The 20,786-nt window shown below is 36.3% G+C and overlaps 1 protein-coding gene across 1 annotated transcript; it reads right to left on the bottom strand.

Moving 5' to 3' along the window:
- Window positions 1-134: 134 nt before the first annotated feature.
- Window positions 135-20,429, bottom strand: LOC100372044 (amine oxidase [flavin-containing] B). Its single transcript, XM_002740203.4, has 17 exons — window positions 20,287-20,429; window positions 15,612-15,706; window positions 11,422-11,559; window positions 10,581-10,691; window positions 7,875-8,070; window positions 7,723-7,760; window positions 7,563-7,626; window positions 7,008-7,102; window positions 6,666-6,749; window positions 6,493-6,568; window positions 6,111-6,198; window positions 4,180-4,233; window positions 3,935-3,992; window positions 3,429-3,526; window positions 2,903-3,014; window positions 2,087-2,149; window positions 135-1,085 (listed from the first exon to the last, which is right to left on the bottom strand). Exons 1-17 carry the CDS (start codon window positions 20,333-20,335, stop codon window positions 912-914), a joined length of 1,593 nt encoding a protein of 530 aa, XP_002740249.2. The 5' UTR covers window positions 20,336-20,429; the 3' UTR covers window positions 135-911.
- Window positions 20,430-20,786: the final 357 nt, after the last annotated feature.

Genomic DNA, 20,786 nt, shown 5'->3' with positions numbered 1-20,786 from the left:
CAACAATACTGAAATGTCACATGTCTATGTCACATGTCAGGTAATATATTTCTGAAATGGCTTACTTATTTCAGAAAGAGACTAGAAAAATAAAAAAAAAATAAAAATATGCGATATACGAGTGAGACAAACAATCAGCACAACACAAGTAAGTTGATTTATTTACTATAAACTGTGAAACACTTCACTATTAAACAATGCACACAATGTAGTTGTGGCTCGGCCATACTAATGGTACAACTCAGACCCGAACGAAAACATATTCAAGAAGAATTTAGCCTGAAAGTGTTATATTTTGCTTCGGATGAGTTTAATCAAAAGCAGATTTCAAACATTCATTTTGTAAGATTTGTTCAGTCCAATATCTTCTCAACAAAAGGCTTGAAAATCGTTAGTGTGATGTAAACCGCCTTCAGGTCTATTGCGGCCATCTTTGATTCCGTCCAAAAAATGGCTTTCGACGCCATACTGCTTACGAAAATTTACTCGAGAATAATGTAATACAGCCTACTTTAATTCATTCAAAGCGTGAGAGTCGTCACCTGCGCATGCGTCAGATGGCCATAGCGTGTCATTGTTTACAAACAAGCGTGTGTTGTTATCGTCTCTTGGGACTCAATTCCCGTGCGTGCGCAAGTGACGACCCCGCCGCGTTAACTGATCGAGTTGAATTGGCGACATTGTTGTCTTTAAAGTTTGTAATGATGGTTTTCTGTCAATTAGTCCATATAAAGTCCTGTAATGAAGTATTCTGATTAGTTCAGAGACTGTAGGTAAATGTTAAAACCTGATTACGAGTGTGATACACAACATATGCATCTTTCGGATTTCAATCAATAACATATTTTACAATTTTCATTGATTCTGATTTGCTTGATTATTATAGAAACTCGAAACTTCCTTTTCACCATTTAAAATAAGTCTGTCAGCTTATTTTTCACCTGTTCAATAATACTTCGATTTCTCATTAAGATAGCAGCCCCAGCAACGATTAACGTAGACAGTGACAGAAAACGGAGAAATCCAGGGATAGATGGTATGTGCTTCTCTATCAAAGATTCCTCGAATGGCAAAGCAGGGACATCCTAGAAAATAATTGATATACATTGAGCTTACTAGTGATTTATACACCACACGTACGAATAAAGAGATTAGAGAGATTCTGCTACAAGTTTTACGTGTACCCGTGAAGTCACTCATTTCGGTGTTGGCGTCATTGAACACTTAGAATGTCCTCGCGTACGCGAAAACAGATCCTCGGATTTTTCTTGTGGGCAGTTGATTTCACATAACGTGTGCATTTATTTTTTTTTGGACAAAAAAGTGTACACACACAGTTACACAGTTGATTGGTTAATGTCAGCTGTATCTTAGATTGCATTGTTATATACTTAAATAATATCTAATACATAATCAATAAGTATATATGAAACTGTCCCAACATCGACGTTTATTATGAATGTTAACGATGATTGTGTATGTCTCCATATTTAATCTACCGTACCGTCAGAAAGTCCAGCGGTCGCCGCACCTCACCGAGGACATGCTCTCCCAATAACATAATATAGGCCCTCTGAAACGCTGTTTCCTGCATTTTTAGGGGCAAATTTTGCTGTCACAGAGGGTTTCAGCTTGATTTTGGAGGCGCGACGCCCCCCCCCCCCTAATTGTGTTTTTTTTTCGATTTTCCCGCTCCTTTGCCCCCGCCACTGCTTCGATTGACAATCTTGATATGTAGGTCTTCTTGAACCGAAAATGTCCTTAAAGTTGATCATAAGCCATCCTATCCAAATGGAAACGCGGTGCTATGGTTCTATCATAGGCATTGCAATTAGCACTGAAAGCGAGTGCGAACAGTTCACACTCGTATAATGGTGGCCATCATTGTGTCCAATAAATTGCGCGATTTACACTGAACGGCTAGGTCAACGCGTAACCAAACGATTGGTCACCGGGAACGTCCACGTCAACGTGAACGCGGAATCTGCGCAAACAGGTACAAGTAAAGCGTGTAGCAGAACCTGTCTAATATTACATTCGCGCAAATATGACAATGCTACACACGTATAGTGGACGTGCTACCTACCAATGACTCGGGTTCAGATTGCCAGATTTCGCTCTCTTTTATCTTGCCCATCGCATACATGATCTGAAAAAGCGTAATGAATACTGAAATAAAATAGCTCCTTAAATAACCGATTTGTGTGTTTGATATTATTACCAAACGCTTCAGCGTGGTATTAAGAGTTTGTTTTCAGGGGTGGGTGATACCAAGGTGGGAAATGGATGCACATATGGGGTTAATTCCTTGAATTGCAATATAGAGGGTTCAGGCTGAAATACAATATATAGTGTTTTCATGTTTCGTCTGATATTTCTGTGGTATTCTGCTGCTGTAAGTAATGCACCATTTGTTCCGAAATTCAGTATATTGTGTGTATTCCAGGGTTATTCGTTTTTTGCTGAAAACAGTAGGCGTTGTTGCTGTAATTGACACGTGTAGTTAACATGTGCATGTTTATGTTTGTTAAAAATATATTCCTACATATTCCTAGACGTGGGAACATCACCCCAATTTCACACGTCAGATTAGAAATAACACGGTGTTTGAACACACCGACATATTTGGAATGTGCACAACGACAATCATATAGGAGTTTATATATTGATTCGCAACTTATTATTGATTTAGGATGATGTCATATTTCTGGCATGTTGATGAGAGCATTGAACTGTAACGCATCGTGACTAACACCCGCATAATAAAACAAGTTACGGCTGAAGTTATTGTGTTCTGTTGCGTGCATCGAATTAAATACTGCACCGATCATGATTATTTGTGAATTACACAAGTCGTAACTGTATTTTCATACATATTACGCTTCCTATGTAGAAGCCGTACCTCCCGTGCAGCCCGTTCGCCAGACTGTACAGCACCTTCCATGTACCCAGCCCACTCCGTTGCTGTCTCCGTACCAGCAAAGTGAACACAGCCATGTGGAGTACGTATAACACTGGTTTAAAAAAAAACAATAATAATGATAGTGCCACGCTCAAGAGTAGGTGCAATTATCTCCAGTTGTACGCTTCATGAGACAAGCGCCAATGTATTAAAATAGTGTATATTTCTGAACACGCGTGTGACTAATATATGTGTTATTTTATAATATATCAGGATATATTTCCGCACCTTATATGGGATTCAAGTACAATGAATAAGTATATAATAATAACAACTGTGCATGAGACTATTACGAAACAAGTAACCAATACATACAGCTGAACATTCATTGACAGCGAATTACAGGGAGCACTATCTTCTATATAGTCGTGACATACACCTAATATTGTAACTATCATCATGGGGCATTCCGCAAATATAATATTAACCTGTCACTATTTTTTTATTATTGATGGATTACGCTCACCTTCCAAAAGATGTAAGAACACCGGGAGGCATTACTCCAACATAGCATCCACCTGAATATTCCTCACTCAACCAGTCGTTATCTATGTATTCTATCGGCTTGTAAAATAAATAAATAATTAGACAATTAAAATTTACTTTTTGTAAGCAAAGATAATTAATTCCATCAGCTACTAAAAGAAAGAAAATCTCAACATTTCTGTACGCGTATGAAAATATATTTTAGTATCTGGAGACCAACGTTAATAAGTATAATAACTGTGTTGTAAATTGTAATGCAATGAATAGTTTGTGGAATATTATGTTATATGATAATCCAGACGTGTATACGTCCACTGCATTGCATGGGAAGTCAAGCGTAAGTTGTCTTATTTTAGATACAAAACAGTCGCGTTTTGAATGGGTGAGGCACGGGTTAATGAACTGTATTCCGTGGATGCCATATTATAATGAGCATAGTATAGTTTATTTAAATACAAATAACACAGTCTTAAATGTAGTACTCACATGATTAGCTTCATCCGATTCGAAAATTTCTGCGTAGAATTCTGCGAGTCTCTTTTTTCTGTCATGAGATTTAAATGCAAATAATTTCAATTAAAAGTGTCATTTGTTATTATATTTCATTATGTTGATTGCAATTAAACTACATTCATGATTTGAATCATGCAATAAAATGTATTACTTTTCAGTTTTGAAAATATATGATTAACATCTGAGTGTGCATTTCATTTGTTTGTTTGTTTGTTTACCTTTCTTCTTTGGTCCAGGTAGTCATTATCCGTGCAGGTTCACCTACAATTAGTCTGAAACAAACATGATAATTGTATATCATTATACACATACCATAGAGTAGTTTGGTGGCATTGGACAGATCTCTGCTAGAGCAATACAATGAACTTTATTTGATGAAAATCAGAGTAACCGTTCTCGAGATAAGGTACTTTGTAGCTTCAATTAGCATCTCTTAATTTTGGACAAAGGATGACACAACAAAGCACTACTGAATAGTAAAGACAACAGCACCATTTTGGAAGAATAAGCACTAATTATTTAATTGGAGCTGAAATTAAAACTGCCATATCTTTCCCCTTTTTTATCGAATTTTCACCAAATTTTCAACAAATGAACTTTATATCAATGTTTATCTAATGTCATTAGAGAGCAACATATAGACCATCTGTTACCATGGAAACAGGCAATATTCAAATTTCATTTTAAATCATCTGTCAGTGTCAATAAAGATAAACAAGTTATACTTTCGTTTATGTTGCTTTCGTTTTTATTCCTATACAAATGCATTGAAAACGCCATCATCGACCGGCTATGCGTTCTACCAGGCTTTGCTTATTTTTACGCTATAATAATACTTATGAAACAAAAAGCATTGACACGAATAAACAAATCTAAGATATAACATTATAGCATAATATACAGCTTATTTTTTGGCAACTTGGAAAAGAAGTAAGCGTGAAAAACATAACTGGGAGCTGCCCGGAAAATTTGAAATCTCTGTGCATGATCGATCCATTTTTATGCCAAAATAACCAATAAATCATCTCAATTCTACAGCTGTGAATGCTCTAACATGTACAATTCGTTTTACTTTGCATTTACGCTGTATTTTCGACATGTTAAAAACAAAATAAACGTATTTTGCCGTAAATAAAAGTGAAGGAGAGAACGATTCTCTTCGTACATGAGAGTGGCGTCCATGTAAACAAAGTACCGGGGTGGAGGTACCACTTTTAAAATGGGCTTGTCGCACTTTATAAATTGATGTCAAACTCACAAAACCTTGATTTGTGACTATTAAAATATATATTCTTTTCAAATTATGAGTGATAGATATGCCAGAAAGTTGTAAGTCGATACGAAAATTGCCGTTTAACTTTTGTTTTTATTGGCGTTTCGTCAATTTTCGGCCGATTCTCAAAATCGTATGGTCCATTCCAACGCAGGAAAAACGCAGCAAACTTCTCTGGATTTGGAACACCGGGTCAAATTTAGAGGACACGCTCGCGTTCAAGGCGCTTGCCAGGATTGTCAAATGTTTCAATTTTTATTCTCCCGTATTGTCAAAACGGCTACTCGCAATGTGTTGCAATTTTCAGAAAATGACCATAAGATATAGAGCTAGAATTCCTGGTAATGTTAATTTTTTTTTGCCTCTAGTTTTGCTGACGTATTTTGTAGTTTTTGAAAGGGTAGCTGCCCACACCCACTTCTTCCGATTTCATTAAAGAAGTGACTGAAATCCCTAATTTAAATGTGCTTTTGCAGCTGAATATGTTCTTGGGCTATTGAATACGACGGTTATATAACACTCAGATTTTAACACTTTTTTCTGTTTATAAGTGTTTAAAAACAATATATAATTAGACTTACAATTTAAAACAGTATAAATAAATCTTCACACTTTCACTTAAAACATTATGTTTAATTTTGATTTTATGTGAGTAAGCCATATTTTTATCTGAAATTGATGAACCATTCTCGAATGCGTTCAATCAAGGCTAATTAGCATATGGATTGTTGATGTGATGTTGGTTTAACAGTTTGTAGCATATATAGTACAACAGTTGACAAACTTGAAGACAATTTTAGGGCTTGAATATGTTTCAGATGTAACTTTTTTTATTCAAACATGAATTCTTTTTATTTTCAGTTGATCTTCACTCACCCGATGATACATGGGCATGAACCATCTGGTTTTGTATCATCAAGAGCTATGGCTACTAATCCACCTGTGACTGCCATTCCATTGAAGTCTGTAATGACATACATTTTATAAATTACTAAATGATTTCACATTCTTATTTAACGTAGATGACGGAATGGTTAGATTATGTAACTAGCTAACGGATGGAATTGTGTTTTTTTCTGTGTTTTTTGTGGTTATATAAACACACACATGAAAACTAATGTGTATAATTCACACAATTAAGCTTATCGAACTCGTACAGTAATACGAGTGACTTCACTTTTATATGCCATCACTGAATCCAGTTTTGCTACCAAGTATGAATATTTATCATATTCATACAACAATTATGTATACTCACTTTTCTCCCTCCAGAATGTTCTTTTATAATACAAATGCGACTTGACAGCCGAGCCCATTGGTACACGCTGAATAAACTGAAAAAAATGTTTAACATTTCATTACAATTTCTACTCTTGAAAAAAATACATAATCAAAAATGAAATGCTTAATCATCTAATATGGTACGTCTACCTGGATTTTCTTTGGTGGCAGTGGTGGGTCAAATGTCATCCTACCAAGTAAACATGGAGTAACAGCACTGATGGCGTGTTTTGTCTAAAAAAAATAAACGTTCATTACTAGTTTGATATCTATAAGCCAATATATGACATATACAAATACAATGCCTCGATGACGATTCAACCACGTGCACTGCATTAAAAAGAAGAAATATCGACAGATAAATCGGACATCTACTAAATCAAGCCTACGATGGAGCGATCTAGTACATACATATGCTATATGTTACTAAGATAGCTGAAAACACCAACTAAGCTATTAAATGCAGGATTATTTTGTTTCCAAGCTGCTTACCTTAAATTGTTCACCACTTGCTGTTGTTATTATGATGACGTCATCGTCAGTATTTTGTTCAACTCTCACCACAGGGCTGTTAAACTTTATTTTGTCTAAAAGAAATATATGATGATCTTTATATATAGGAATATGTAACAGCAAATGCTGGCGTTGACCTTTGTTTGTGGGAATGATACATGACAGGTAATATTTCGAGAAATTTAACATCGAATTCCACCCACCCGTAGACACGTGTACCAGGTACCGTAACAAATCATGTTATCATTCGTAACATAATTGTAGCACTATTCCGGCATGTCAAAATCTCAGTATCGTGGGATATCAAAGAATAATTCCAGTGGCATGTCTGAATACTGTCATAGTATGTCAATAACTTCGTCTCGTAGTGTGTCGGTATCTTAGTATTATGATATGTCAGTATCTTTAATGGCATGTCAGTAAGTTATCGTTATGGCATGTCAGGAAATTAATCAGTGTTTCAGAATTATGAGATGTATTTTATAATTGTGGTATGTCTTAGTCTTGTAGTAAGCAAGGTCGCATACGATATACCTTTGCCAATACGTTCTATTATCTTCTCAGATATGGTTTGACTGCCGCCAATGAACTTTCTTTCCTGCAATGCAAATACAGATGAATTATACTTTAGCGATGTAAATAACTATTATATTTTGAAGGTACTGTGATCATCAAGTCAAGTGTTTCCTCTTACCTGGCCTCCATTATCTGTGCTAGCTAACCTCATGATTCCTTTAAAATTAGAAGATGATTGATATGCATCAATTAAATATTCAAAAATATTTGTTTTTAAATCACCATAATAACGCAATATATATTAGTTTGAGTGCTGCAAAATGCGCTCACCTTTTCCTGACTGGGTATACCAAAAGAAATAGAGAAGAGATATCTCCTCCGGTTCAGCTGCATATAATAGACGTGTCAGAATTATGGTCCACTCTTTTGCCGTCTTTGTCCAGCAGATTTTATCAATCCATTCCTTGACAGTCATTTTGTCCCACTCTGCAGCTTTCGGACAATCCCATGGTGCAGCAGGAGGCACCTGGTTGAAAAAAATATATTACTTGGAGCTTCCCAGGTTTATATGTACTCGCATGTTACCATTATGCAAAGATGTGATATTTCCTATATATCATGCGCATACTGCCTACCTCATGTGTATAAGGCGTATTAAAAGATTTGCTTTATGATTATTATGCTTCAAGTGCGGTGGTCGTCGCGTTGCGCATGTGCGACATTTTGTGTTGAGAAACATTGATTTTCCCACAATCCAATGCGCTCTTATAACGGAAATCACATGTATAAGGTTTGACCTAGGCGCGACTTGTACTAATCACCGCCGGTGACTTATTCGATACCTTCCAATAACATAAACAAATAATTAAAAGCTTGATAACTTCTTAAGTTTGTACTCGTTGATCTGCGCAACATTCAAAGTCGCCATCTTTGTTTATATAAGATCTATATATCTCGCGCATGCGTGGCGCGTCGACTGCTGCACACAAGACCCACAATGTTTACCTCATCATGCAGCACGCATGACCCCACTCCTTGCCTGTATCCGTTCTGTGATGTCACTGCATATCATGAATAAATAATAGCAACAGATTAGCTGCAAATAAGACCAGTCTGTGGTGATTTCGCGTTCACCACACCTTTCGCAAGACTATTTTTTCCAATTTGTTTAATTGAAAAAAAAATCACCACAGCTGGGTCAGTCTAATGTATGCCCCAACTTTTTCAACGCCATGTCTCTCCAAATGATCTTTATCCGTATTTGCTAGAAATAGATCACTGAATGGGGGTCCACGTGCAGTGAATACATTTATTATGAGATTCAATTTGGACAAGAGAACTGGTGATGGTTGTAGAACCATAACTGCCCCAGCTCAAAGATTGTTATGTAATACAGGGGAATGTGAAGGAAAATGTATTGTAGTGTTACCTCTGTGTAATTTACAATATAGCTGCATTAACCTCCACTGTGAAGGACAATATGGGAGTTGACTTAAGGTAGAGATGCAGTTTACTTGACAGGTATTTTAATTAGTTAATTAGGAAACCAAGATGACCTCCTTTGTCCACAAAACTATATATTTTTGGAAAGCTTATGACTGGTAGAAGCAAGGCTGGTCAAATTTTGCGAAACAGTAGTTTCCAGATACGCAATCAACACATTGTGGGATATCAAAATATAGATGATAATAAACAGTAAGTGATATTTCCATAGATGTACAATGTAGTTGGAATTGAAGCAAAGGAGTGGCCTATTAATCCATGAAACATATTCACACATATCCGTACATATTATCCTGTCTTAATGTGTGTGGGCAAAGCTGTCATGCACATAATCTGTATTACTGTAAATATGTATTACTGTAAATAATTATGAACAATACAAACTGAAATTTAGAAAAACAACAATTAATAAGGAAAATATGTGATTTGCTGTACAGTTTCCAGAAAATTATTACAAGTCCCAGAAGTGCATACGAGTCGTCAGAACGTACAGTTTGGCGACAGTTAAGAATGATACCAAGATTTAACAATTCCATGAGAATATCGCAACGTTCTTTTAACACATGAAACAGATGTGCATTGGTCGAATTTTGTATAGTTTCAATAGGCATTCAAGCAACTGTATATATTTTGACAATAAACCCCTCATTCGCATTGTGCAACTACAAACAAGACATTAAACCTTCTTGATAGTAACAAGTAAGTGTTGTATAATCCCGAATGGAAAGTCTGGTGTCATGGCGAATACTTCTAGCGAGTCACCCCTACAAAAACGTCATTACTGTGCCAATGACATTGAACTTTGCTCTACCATAAAGCAGCAGTTTCCATCTTCAAATAATCAAAATATCCTTGATACCCTGGCGAAGCATGTCCATTGTTTCACAACGACTGTCCCAAGGGATTTTCGTCTTCTCAATGTCTCAAGATAAACGTCCCATGGTGTTTTGTTTACTAGAAGAACATGTTTTTTGGTAGCATTGCTCAAAAAAGTAGCAAATACTGTCACTGAAACACAGGATTTGCATGATGTTTTCTCCCCAACCATTCACGCAAACTGCAAACGAAGTATTTTACCTCATCCATAGTTGTTGACACTTTGCAACCGCCTTGATGGATGTATTGTGACGTATTTTGACCCCGGATTCTGACCTTGCATGCTGGCTAAATTTACTGCCCTTTCATACCAGCTCAATTTCCTTTAATTATTACATCCAAATTTCATGATGTTTAATATTTAAAACCAACCTTTATTTCACAGTCACTTTAGTTGTCACTTTTCTAAAATTATTTTACAGATCAAAAGAATTTTCACTCCCATCATGCAATCTCCCATAGTACTTCCGCAGACACAGTGGCGATCGCCAACATATCTACAATTAACCTCGCTCTCAGGAGCTGAGGAATAACCAAATGTGGCCATTTGATAATTAATTTTATGTGATACGATCCAGGAATAAAACACATTCAGTGGTGAAACCCTAGACAGCATATACGTGAGTTGAACACATATAAGATTAGCAGATAACTCACCATTGCTGCACATTCATCCATTACTTTACATACGTTGTTTATGTCCATGACAACAAATGGGTTATAGAAGTTAGGAATACTCCCTTGGAATACGTATTTCGTACTTGGACCCTACGAGGAAATTGAGTGTTGACTTGGTTATGTGTATTGTATGTATTACATTTGTTCAAACATTGACAAAGGCAACTTAATTAATGTACACATTAAGCGTATTCCATGACATATGAATAGTTGCATTTAGTGGTGCACAAGTGCATATTCGATTGGGAAAATGTTAATAGGCTCAAACATATCACCATATACTTTTGCGCATTATCGCAACACTTCAATATACTGACATACGGATGAGTAACTGATGATAAGTTGTTATGCCATTGTTTGATGAAATAACTCTGTGATAATTACATTCGAATACACAGGTCAAAATCACTATATTATCGATTTAACAGAAATTCTGAGAATGAAAGTTAGTAAACTAAACCAACATTGCAACGAGCCAAATTTGTTAGATATGTTGAAAAAGTTATTGCATGGAAACAAAATACAAAAACCAATACTAAGTTGGACTCTCATTCAACAATTTGACATATAATCGACAGTTCGGCTCAAAAAAATATGTTAAACCTAATTAATGTTGTTCATGAAGACTATTCGTTATTAATGCTGTCATATTCAGGTCACAGGCGATTAACTAGTTGGTGACCACCACCAATGACACTCTGAGATATTATGTTCAAGCAGATGTTTAAGCTCGGGTGCATGTACTATAAAACATGTGACTTCAAGTAGATGATATTTCAGTAATTTATATTAAATGACATAGAATTTTGGAATTACTCACTCCAGCTTGAAATATTGTTCTCTCTTTTACATTCACTCTGTAGGTGTCAACACCAAGATCTTTTGCCAATCGCAGAACTCTGTTCTGAGTTGGACCAATATATGAACCGCCCAAATCAACATACTTGAATGATGGAGCCTATGGGTAGAATTTAATATACCGTGGTTAGAACAACAACACTCTTGACATGTCAATATGTATGTGTTTGCTTGCTATGTGCGAAAATGTTGCTTGTTTTGCGGTTGTCTGAGGTTGCTTTCATTTTTCCTGCTGCTCTATGATTTATGCCGTCGCGTCGTTTTATTTCAATTTGATCTCTCCGCCAATAAGTCCGTTTATTGGCGATCCGCTCCGCTAGGATTGCCCTTATAATCACTTTTGTCGTTTTGTGTGTGTGTGTGTGTGTGTGTGTGTGTGTCTGTGTGTGTACATTTCCAGTGTTCACTATTATTTCTTCTGTAATTTTTTTGGCTTGGCCGATTTCGTTCAAACTTGGCAGGTAGGTCACACCTTAACCCTAGTTATAAGGAAAAATCTGAAAAAATTTTTTGGCCCACCGTTGCCATAGCAACAGCCAAAAAACTGATTTTTGGATAGCTTTGCGCCAAATGTATCTCCTCCTACAAATTTGGGATAAAATACTTGAGACATAGCTCATTCTACTCAGCTTGAGTGTGGGCACAAAGTTACCATTTGAATTTTTGATATCTGTTTTCATTACCGAGAAATTTGACCCTAAAGTTGGGGTAACTTTTCACCAGCAACGGCTTTTAACTCCTCTGTGATTGTTTCGGCTCAGCCGGTTTTGTTCATACTTCACAGGTAGTTCGTGCCGTCACTAATTGGAAAACAATCCTGGCCCACCATTGCCATTGCAACATCCAAAAACTGATTTTTGAATACTTTCGCCCCAAATGTATTACCTCCTACCAGTTTTATCGGTGTCGCTGGGTGTATATGATAAAGGGAAGTTGTGCAACCAAATTTGCCGAGTTCGCAGTTTTTCGCCAATAAAAAAATAACTAAGGCAACAACTCACGGTTTTTCAGCATTTTTGTAATAAAGACATTATTCTCCATCAATAATCCGCCCAAAACAGGAACATTTCTACTAATTCTTGTGTTTTTTCGACGTTTTTCGAAAAACCTGCGATTAGGCTGTGAAAGTAGAACATTCCGGAGGGGGCGAAATGGAAGAGCCATATTTAACGCGTAAAAATAGAACACGTATTTTGACCTCCATGCGGTCGTCGCCAAAGAGCCCCGCGTCCATCGCGTTGCGTTTTTTTGGCTAAAATTTGGGCAGTACTGTCAGTCACGAAAATTGATGAATAAATTAATACACATAAAATATGAATTACGGGCTAATTCAATGGTCACCGAACACTCCACTGTGGCAAGATAGTAGCGTACTGTATATTTGACCCAGATTTGACAAGCGTGGTACAGTTTTTTGCGCGTGTCCTGTAATAACGCGCACAAAGGATTGTGGGACAGAGTCCTTTATTTGCTGGCATTCTTGACTTTTGACTGCAGTTCTTTTTTATATTTTAGAGTAAATGCTTTTGATATGCTCTTAGGTTTCTTAATATCCGTCTGAAATTCTGGACTGTGGTCATATTTTTCGATTAGGAGTCGTATATTTAAATAACTCACCGTGACTAATGTTTTGCATTATGAAGTATATTTTTATGAAGGTCAACACACTGTACTTTAGGTAAATATTTACCATCTCGTTATTTCATTATTTCGCTTTCCAGCATTTACAGGAAACGCTTCATTCTAGAAAATGCTATCGCAAAACTGTTGGAAATAATAAATGTAACAGCAGAATACGTCCTAGCACAGTCACTCGACTAGGAGAGTGATTGTGGTCCTAGTAATAAACTAAGTGACTTCCAAAAACTGAATGGTGTTTGCGAACTTCGTATTAGTTATAAACCGACGTTAGCTTCACGTTTATGTCACACCATGGAAACAGCCAAAAACATGGTGCTTGTTTTTGAGCGGAGCGGATCGCCAACCAGCCTACCGGCTTGTAAATAATAATAGTGATGAAGAATTTCAAATGGAAACAGTTACACTTCCTTGCAACAAGAAAACGTTAAAAATCAAAGCATCTTGATATAGAGAAACAATCTTATTGAACACGCTACGTAATGTAAGAAAATATTTAACGAAGGTAAGAGACCCATTGATAAAATAAAAGATGTCTAATGAAAATATCGGTACCAACTATTTCTTTCATTGTGGTAAGATCTCGCCTAAATCCCTTAGTAGGTCTCGCCCGCCTCGTCGCTTTGTCAGTAAGTGGTTCATGAATCCCCCATCGTGTTTTTTTTAAGTTGTAGTACGAACTTTCAGAAAATTTCAGTGAGGGGAGTGGGGGCTTTTTGTAAGTCTTGAATTTCCCGCGATTTATTTCCTTCATTCTTCCCATGTTGCAACATAAATGACGATTGACAATACTAGTTTATAGCCACTGTAGCCTCAGCGGAAATGGCTAGTGATGATGAAATAAAAAAGAACAGTGAATCTGAGGGAAATGTCATGGCAGATATATCCGCTGTGACTGAATCCCGCACAACCATTGAAGCTGTTAATTTTAATAATTCGAGCAATTTGGTAACTTATAAATGATTCATATTCAACAACTCACTGACACAATAATTAGGGAAATATACACTAATGGGGTCATACTGCTGATTATTAACCGACTCGACTTCTGCATAAACGGTATGGGCTGTAACTTGTTATTCTCTAAAACAAGTTGTTATGGCAACATACATTTATGGAGCAACATAAAATGTTAAACCATATTTCTACATATGTCCTTTGTCGTCTCAAAAACTGGAAAATAAAATAGCCTGTTTTTGTTGGTGACAGTTGGGAATGATACCAAGAGTTAACAATTCCATGAGAACATCGCAATGTTCTTTTAACACATAAAACGGATGTGCATTGGTCGAATTTTGTATAGTTCCAATAGGCATACAAGCACCTGTATATATTTTGACAATAACTCCCTCATTCACAATGTGTAAATGAAACAAGACATTAAACCATCTGCATAGTAACAAGTAAGTGTTGTATAAACCCGAATGAAAAGACTGGAGTCACGGCGAATACTTCTAGCGAGTCGCCCCTCTGAAAACGTCATTACTGTGTAAATGACATTGAATTTTGCTCTTCCATAAAACAGCAGTTTCCATCTTCAAATAATCAAAATAACCTTGATACCCTGGCAAAGCATGTCTATTATTTCACAAAGATTGTTCCAAGGGATTTTCGTCTTCTCAATTTCTCAAGATAAACGTCCCAAGGTTGCTTTGTTTACTAGAAGGACATGTCTTTTGGCAGCATTTCTTGTATTAATTTCCATTGCACAAAAAAGTAGCAAATACTGTTACTGAAGCACAGAGTTTGCATGATTTTTTCTCCACGGCCATTCATGCAAACTGCAAATGAAGTCTTTTACCTCATCTATAGTTGTTGACACTTTGCAACCGCCTTGATGGATGTATTGTGACGTATTTTGACCCCGGATTCTGACCTTGCAGTCTGGCTACATTTACTGCCCTTTCATACCAGATCAATTTCCTTTCATTATTACATCCAAATGTAATGATATTTAATATTTGAAACCAACCTTTATTTCACAGTCACTTTAGTTTTCACTTATCTAAAATTATTTTACTGAGCAAAAGACTTTTCACTCCCATCATGTAATCTCCAATAGTACTTCCACAGACACAGTGGCGATCGCCAACATAACTACAAATAACCTCGCTCTCAGGAGCTGAGGAATTACAAGATAAATGATTTGCTTCATTGAACACAGATAACAATGCATATTTCCACTGAGATCAGTGACCTTTGAATGTGTGTCACCAGTGATCAGTCAAGTAGAAACAGTCAAAACATTTTCTCAATTTGTGCATGATATTTTCATACAGGACATCTGTTGTTCCTACTCAGGGAAGACTTTATACTAATGAATATGGTGACCAAGTTTGATAACATTTGGAATAGAATTAGTAAAGTTATTATTGTGCCATAATAACTATTATTAACGACGACAACGACGAAGACGACAACGCCGGTCAGAAATGTTTCCCTTAATATACCTTTCCCTTTCATCTTTGATGCTACGGGCAAGGTACAAATCACAATACAACACAAAGTAAATACCCTTGCAGTATATGTTCTACCGCCAACTCTGTCTCTTGCTTCTAACAATAGCACATCAAGTCCTTCTTCGTGTAGTAGTTTGGCCGCAGACGTACCTAGAATGGAAAATTACACTATAATATGCGCACTACTGCCATTCAACATATAGACTTCAAACGATAAATTAATTTAACAATACTATTGCAAGACGCCGGGACATTCAAACCCCTCGTGTTGCCCTTATGTATGAACTATGAAGGGATTGTATATTAAGATTAATTAAGGAATCGTCTTTGAGAATGAATGTTTTAATTAGAGCATCTGACGTAATCAGGTGATTTAACAGACTACAGCATATCCTAAGAATTAGCAGCATAGGTAGTACTATATTAACCGAATTTATTTTTCTCGCCACAAAAAAACGTAATACAATTATTTTGGTCTGACAGTTCATGTTCTTTTCATATTATCTTGTTCTTTTTCAGTCACTGTAAAATGACATTGTCCTCTGTAACATGTTATGTAATTGCAATGAGTATACCTTGAGGCCGGAGGCCTACAGTATTATGAATACATTTATTATAGTTAATAACCGAATGAAAGTACACTTAGATAGAAATATTACCACTAATGTCCTTAAAACGAGCGCATTATATGTTGCAGTTACTGTGTCGGGCTAGGAAGTGAATAAATGGACGGTCCCGAACGTAAATATAAAATTAGAATTATAATGTAAATAATACATTATTTATAAACTCATCTCATTGTAACTGATGGTCATACCGTATGGCATCCAGAGTTAGCGAGACCAGTGCAATACAAACGTGACCTTGATAATAGGATTGTGTTCAAATAATAGAAGCTGACATTTTTGGACTAACATTATGTAATTGAAACACAAAATATAAGTATTAGAGGGATTACAAAAGAGGCTATAGTTAATATGGGCAGATGATTTGCTGGAGCTGTTGGTAAATTTATGTAATTGATTTTGCTGTGACAATGTATACATGTATGAACAATTATGTGAATATGGTGTTGTGTGTTATAGGAAGTAGGTGATGTCTTACGTCTTTTGGTTATGTCATTTGAATCAAGAGGGTTAAAGTACTTGATCGGAAAGAATGATTATATTTGTTCTTTGGCAGTGAATGGCTTATTTGTACTTGACTGTGACCCACCCACCACTCGATTGTAATTTGGCCAGCTGCTATTAGACATCACTCAGCATGACTAGTTGGAAGACAACCATGTAAAAATAGTGTGAATAGAATAAACGTCTGTAATGAACAAGGAAACAATATTTTTTTTTTATTTTTTATCTTAACCATCAATATACAACAAGTTTACAAAAAAATTCGAGTAAGAATAAAGTAAAAAGTTGAACCAATAGGAGATACAGGTGATGGTTGAATTATCTCGCCTGGAAGAAAATAATAAAACAAGTGGTAAGGATTATATATTGTAATGAATGATTTGAGTAAGGTGTTGAGTAGAGGAATGTTCAATAGGAAGAACATTGTTGAAATGCTTTGGATATGATTGGACTTTCCATAAATTAAATCTTGAGGCACATTGTAAATAACTAGTGAGAGGATGCTGAAAGCACTACCGTGCATTCAAGCATCCTCTCAATGAAAACACAGGTTATGCACATTATAATGAGGTAAATTAGTGTTGTAAACAGAGTGTCATGATTAAATCTGGTATGATGTGCATGGAACGACATGGTGCAAAAGCAGATGAGTTTCGACGGAAGACCCAAATGATAGGTATCACCACCGACCAATTTGGTAGTAGTCATATTGCCGAAAATACTATATCTTGTTGTTAAGTATAAGTGTAGCAACAATAAACTGTACAAAACCAGTAGTTAACTGTTTACAAGACAGTATTATAGACCCATATCATGCAAAGTTACAGGGTGTTGTACAAATATACCCCCTTACTTTTAGGCTATTGTATGTTCATCCAACTGTCCATTCAGAATGAATAAGAAATAAAGTAGGTGCAAAGAGACTATATGGAATGTAATTGTACTTCATAGAGTTATCAATGATGATATCAATTCCATCAGACTGATAGAACCGGTAAAAGTAATGAAATTATCGCATGGCAATGGCAATGGTAATGTCAACTGACATATAACCAGAGTGAATTGACCATGTGCAAAAACAGCATTGTTGGTTTGCATACGACAGACCACACACATGCTATAAGGAGTAAACTTCTTGTATCACCAATGACAGGGCTGTAAATGAGTCAACATCAAACCAGAAACATAGAATGTAAATGCATGGACCTGTTTGTACAGAATCCCAGTTCATCCCTCATTATTTATGTGGATCATGTTAAAAAAGATCTCAAACCATTATGAGGCCAATGAAAAACAAATTTGGTGTTTCCAGTATTAGGGTAAAAACTATTGGGTAGTTAGGCAGGGATTTTATTATTTTAGATTTATTTTTTTCCCAACATGTTCAGTCTATATCAAATACAATCATTTTAATTTTTTTTTTATACATGATGATATTACTATCAAATATCAATTTTTTTTTATTTTAGAAAAAAGTAACTCATTTCCATAATAATAAAATTAATAACAAATAACAACACATGTCGTTGTTTACGGTTGCGGTGAGTGGCATGAACTGTTGATCGGTGGCACCATTTCAAAAATGGCAGCTGGCAACAGAAAAACCTTCACTGATGTACATGTGTATGTAGTGAGCACAAGGAATTGGCCCCTATCAGTTTCTGCCTAATAAATGACAGTTATGTACATTCCTGATGTGGCCATTTACCTACAATAGCAACATCACAAGCATGATAAAAGCCCCCTGATGTACACATTGCAGCTCTTGCTGTTTCTTGCATGTGACAAAAATCCACCTAAATCACAAGAAACTTGTAGTGAGCCAAACAATGATCATGAAAACGTAAGAATGAATACAGCCAGCCATGCCAATGTGGTGAATCAAATGCAATTTCTTGCATGACTTTCTGCTCAATATTATGGTGTGTGGCAGCCTATGCCGGATAATCAATGGTGTGGTCACAAATGATCATGAAGATTAATCATGATCACATACTTCATATACATTATAACATTACATTAATGGGCAAAGACTATAAATCATATCCATGCCTCTAGACAGCTACATCCGAGGTCATCATTTTGCCAATGCCATTCTTGCATGTCGTTATTGCTGGTTGCATAGACTAGACTATTAATGTACAAGTATTTACACATATCGGCCTTAATTGGTTTTAGATGCTATTTTATTGCGACGCATCGCAACAACTGTGGCCGTGAAGAACCGGTAGGTTAGGTAATTGTTACTAGTCGCACCGTGTACACACATCATATGAGTTCACAGGCCATAGGCATAGTAAATCGCTGTCATCATTTATATACGATGCAATATTTATTTTTGGTCATTAGTTTCTCTGATTCATGACATCATGTGCCAATAAATCCTGAAAATTGGCTTTGCTAAGCGATGAGTCGTTTAGTACAAAACACTGAATGATCATAGCATGGTGTGCAGAGTTTTAGAGGTAAAGCAATTGTTAAGAATATATTAAAATTTGTGAAAAAGGGCAAAGGCTCTTACCTTAGTACAATGTCTGTACGGCGTCCTGGGCAGGCTGGCAAAATAATCACGTCATCGAAAGATGCGTGTACGTGTACTGTAGACAATTTCCATGACGCTGCATTGCATGCGTAGAGTCAACGTCACGATTTTTGCGTATCAATTTTTCTCCGCCTTTTTCAACAAATAATTCACTTTTTTCTCATGGGAAAACGTCGTCAATCATATTTTATTAGTCTGAACTTTGTCTTGACAGTGCAAATTATACCCAAATAAACGTCTTTGGATGATTTCTGGCACCCAAAATTGATTCTCGACTCAGTCCTAATTACGCGTTTAGGAATGACCAGGTGATCCAAAATTGACCTCCGATGAAAATACTGCCGCCTACGGCGGGTCCCGGGATCATTGCGTCCAGGGTTCTAAAATATACCAGACGCTGTCTTTTGAGTCACGTTTAATTACCATATTGCCAGTTCCATTCTTCTTTGAAATAGCATAGCGATCATCGTAATTATTATACTAAGTATGTTTATTAATTAAATAAACAGACACGTTTCTAGTTTTTTGCGAGGGCTGACGTGCGAGTAACTAGCTGTCGTCCTGTGAAAGACCTGCAACTCTTTGCGATTGGGATTTGCATACGTAGCCGACATTTTGTATTCTTCCCTGTTCGATATAACGTCGTTCTAAACCTAATAAAGTGTATTTTAACCGATGTACCTATTCCTACGTATAGCGCTGTGTTGATCGGGCGAACTATGTACAATGCACCTATCGTCTGTCCGTATTGTGATATTAAGCCCCGACACAGTCCTTGTACGCAGGGCTACCGATATGGTATGCCCAGTCATAAATAGTGTAATATTGCATATTCTCCTTCTCAATTGTATTTTTCATGTCGTATTTAAGTCACGACACATATTGGGTCAAGCCTCTTTGAAATGCAGTGGAGATTTCGAGTCACGTCTACAGTCCTTCCGCTTTTATTGCGTTATAAAAAACTATAGGTTACGAGGGAAAGTGTAAAATGTTCATTAATGTCCGTATTCACTCGTACGTTACCGCTAGATGCAATCAGACAGATTAAAAAAACTCACCACTTATCCCTGCTCCAATTATTATTACGTCATGAATGTTATCTGACATTTTGACAAGATCAGAAATTAATCCGAACAATAAGTCAAGTCTTAGAAGACTTGGAACTCTTACACGAATCAACAATGTCGCCGCCAACTAGTGACCTTTTCAATTTATGTGTGCAGCCTAACTAACAATAAGATGACCTACAGAATGTGTGTCACACAATACTTAGGGATGGACCATTTATAATACAGGGGGAACGACCGGTGGGTTTGTTTCAATAAGATATTACAGGGAAGTGTCTTGTTATTATGTACCATAATAGTTATTTTGCAATCGATCGACGTAGCTTTACATTCTGCTGCGTACAAACCGGCATAGATTATATATCGATCATAGATCGGCATATATATATATATATATATATATATATATATATATATATATATATATATATATATATATATATATATATATATATATATATATTCAAAGTATCAAATATTATGCATGACTG

This window comes from Saccoglossus kowalevskii, chromosome 6 (genome assembly GCF_978046115.1).
Source record: "Saccoglossus kowalevskii chromosome 6, keSacKowa6.1, whole genome shotgun sequence".
Lineage (NCBI taxonomy): Eukaryota > Metazoa > Hemichordata > Enteropneusta > Harrimaniidae > Saccoglossus > Saccoglossus kowalevskii.
The sequence above is the reverse complement of the archived record's forward strand: the minus strand, read 5'-3'. Positions and strand labels throughout refer to the sequence as shown.

Bases quoted from the DNA above. Each gene is read 5' to 3' on its own strand.
- LOC100372044 (XM_002740203.4), bottom strand. From the start codon at position 20,335: ATGTCAGATAACATTCATGACGTAATAATAATTGGAGCAGGGATAAGT. The intron at 15,707-20,286 runs GTGAGTTTTTTT...TTTCCATTCTAG, and splicing joins AATTGGAGCAGGGATAAGTG to GTACGTCTGCGGCCAAACTA. The intron at 7,761-7,874 runs GTGAGCGCATTT...CTAATTTTAAAG, and splicing joins GTATACCCAGTCAGGAAAAG to GAATCATGAGGTTAGCTAGC.